Source organism: Empidonax traillii, unplaced genomic scaffold (genome assembly GCF_003031625.1).
Source record: "Empidonax traillii isolate 1590-97213 ecotype Southwest subspecies unplaced genomic scaffold, ASM303162v1 scaffold6466:size6025, whole genome shotgun sequence".
NCBI classification, from domain to species: domain Eukaryota; kingdom Metazoa; phylum Chordata; class Aves; order Passeriformes; family Tyrannidae; genus Empidonax; species Empidonax traillii.
Genome location: NW_020961659.1, coordinates 3,497 through 6,025, shown reverse-complemented (window position 1 = coordinate 6,025; position 2,529 = coordinate 3,497). Strand labels below are relative to the sequence as shown.

Below are 2,529 nucleotides of genomic sequence, written 5' to 3'. Positions count from 1 at the left end.
TCCTCTTCCTCTTCCTCTTCCTCTTCCTTTTGGGTTCTGGGACCTTCTCCTTGTCCAGAACTTTCCTCCTCCTCCTCCTCTTCCTCCTCCTCCCCATTTCGGGTTCCTCCTCGATTATTGACCCATTTCTCTCATTTCTCTCCCTCCCAGGCTCTTCCTCCTCCTGATTTTGGGTTCCTCCTCAATTACTGACCCATTTTTGTCCTTCCTCTCTCTTCCTCTTCCTCTTCCTCCTCCTCCTTTTGGATTCTGGGACCTTCTCCTCGTCCAGAACCTTCCTCTTCTTCTTCTTCCTCCTTTTGGGTTCTGGGACCTTCCTCCTCCTCCTGATTTCAGGTTCCTCCTCAGTTATTGATCCCTTTCTCTTCTTTCTCTCCCTCCCAGGCTCTTCCTCCTCCTCCTCCTCCTTTTGGGGTCCAGAACCTTCCTCTCCTTCTTCTTCCTCCTTTTGGGCTCTGGGACCTTCTCTTCATCCAGAACCTTCTTCTTCTTCTTCCTCCTCCTCCTCTTCCTCCTGCTTCTCCTTTTGGGTTCTGGGACCTTCTCCTCATCCAGAACCTTTTTTCTCCTCCTCCTCTTCCTCCTCCTCCTCCTTTTGGGTTCTGGGACCTTCCTCCTCCTCCCGGTTTCGGGTTCCTCCTCAATAATTGATCCCTTTCTCTCCTTTCTCTCCCTCCCAGACTCTTCCTCCTCCTCTTTGTTTTGGACTCTGGGATCTTCCTCCTCCTCCCCATTTCAGGTTCCTCCTCAATTATTGACCCATTTCTCTCATTTTCCCCCCTCCCAGGCTCCTCCTCATCCTCCTTCTCAATTATTGACCCATTTTTGTCCTTTTTCCCCCCTCCCAGGCTCCTCCTCCCCCCGCTCCCGCCATGGGCAACACCCAGAGCGGGCTCTGTTGCGGGAGGTGCTGGAGGACCTGAAGGCCCCTGGACCCTCCCTCTGCCTCCTCCTCCTCCTCCTCCTCATCTTCATCCTCCTCCTCCTCCTCATCCTCCTCCTCTTCTTCATCCTCTTCATCCTCCTCCTCTTCCTTTTGGGGTCCAGAACCTTCCTCTCCTTCTTCCTCCTTTTGGGTTCTGGGACCTTCTCCTTGTCCAGAACCTTCTTCCTCCTCCTCCTCCTCTTCCTCCTCCTCCTCCTTTTGGGTTCTGGGACCTTCCTCCTCCTCCTGATTTTGGGTTCCTCCTCAATAATTGATCCCTTTCTCTCCTTTCTCTCCCTCCCAGACTCTTCCTCCTCCTCCTTGTTTTGGACTCTGGGATCTTCCTCCTCCTCCCCATTTCAGGTTCCTCCTCAATTATTGACCCATTTCTCTCATTTTCCCCCCTCCCAGGCTCCTCCTCCTCCTCCTCCTCAATTATTGACCCATTTCTCTCATTTTTCCCCCTTCCCAGCCTCCTCCTCCCCCCGCTCCTGCCATGGGCAACGCCCAGAGCGGGCTCTGTCGCGGGAGGTGCTGGAGGACCTGAAGGCCCCTGGACCCTCCCTCTGCCTCCTCCTCATCCTCCTCCTCCTCCTCATCTTCCTCCTCCTCCTCTTCCTTTTGGGGTCCAGAACCTTCCCCTCCTTCTTCTTCCTCCTTTTGGGTTCTGGGACCTTCTCCTTGTCCAGAACCTTCTTTCTCCTCCTCCTCTTCCTCCTCCTCCTCCTTTTGGGTTCTGGGACCTTCTCCTCATCCAGAACCTTCCTCTTCTTCTTCCACCTCATTTTGGGATCCAGAACCTTCTTTTTCCTCCTCCTCCTTGTTTTGGGCTCTTGGATCTTCCTCCTCCTCCCGATTTCGGGTTCCTCCTCAGTTATTGATCCCTTTCTCTCCTTTCTCTCCCTCCCAGCCTCTTCTTCCTCCTCCTCCTCAATTATTGACCCATTTCTCCTGTTTTTCTCCCTCCCAGGCACTTCCTCCTCCTAATTTCGGGTTCCTCCTCGATAATTGAACCATTTTTGTCCTTTTTTTCCCCCTCCCAGGCCCCTCCTCCCCCCTCTCCCGCCATGGGCAACGCCCAGAGCGGGGCTCTGTCGCGGGAGGTGCTGGAGGACCTGAAGGCCCCTGGACCCTCCCTCTGCCTCCTCCTCCTCATCATCTTCATCCTCCTCCTGAATTATTGACCCATTTTTGTCCTTCCCAGGCCCCTCCTCGCCCTCCCCCCGCCATGGGCAACGCCAAGAGCGGGGCTCTGTCGCGGGAGGTGCTGGAGGACCTGAAGGCCTCCACGCGGTACTCGGAGGACGAGCTGTGCCGCTGGTACGAGAGCTTCCAGAAGCAGTGCCCCGACGGCCGCATCTCCCGCGCCGAGTTCGAGAAGATCTACGGCAACTTCTTCCCCAACTCCGACCCCCAGGGCTACGCCCGCCACGTCTTCCGCAGCTTCGACACCAACGACGACGGGACCCTCGACTTCCGGGAGTACATCATCGCCCTGCACCTCACCTCGTCGGGCAAGACCCACCTCAAGCTCGAGTGGGCCTTCTCGCTCTTCGACGTGGACAGGAACGGCGAGATCAGCAAGGGGGAGGTGCTGGAGATCA

At 56.1% G+C, this 2,529-nt stretch overlaps 1 protein-coding gene across 1 annotated transcript in view; it reads left to right on the top strand.

The window, feature by feature from the left end:
• Positions 1-2,153: 2,153 nt before the first annotated feature.
• RCVRN (recoverin) overlaps positions 2,154-2,529 on the top strand; it is a gene marked incomplete at its 3' end in the record, with an annotated part of 3,828 nt that continues 3,452 nt past the window's right edge. The window contains exon 1 of the mRNA XM_027911199.1: positions 2,154-2,529. Within this exon, the coding sequence (XP_027767000.1) occupies positions 2,154-2,529 (376 nt within the window).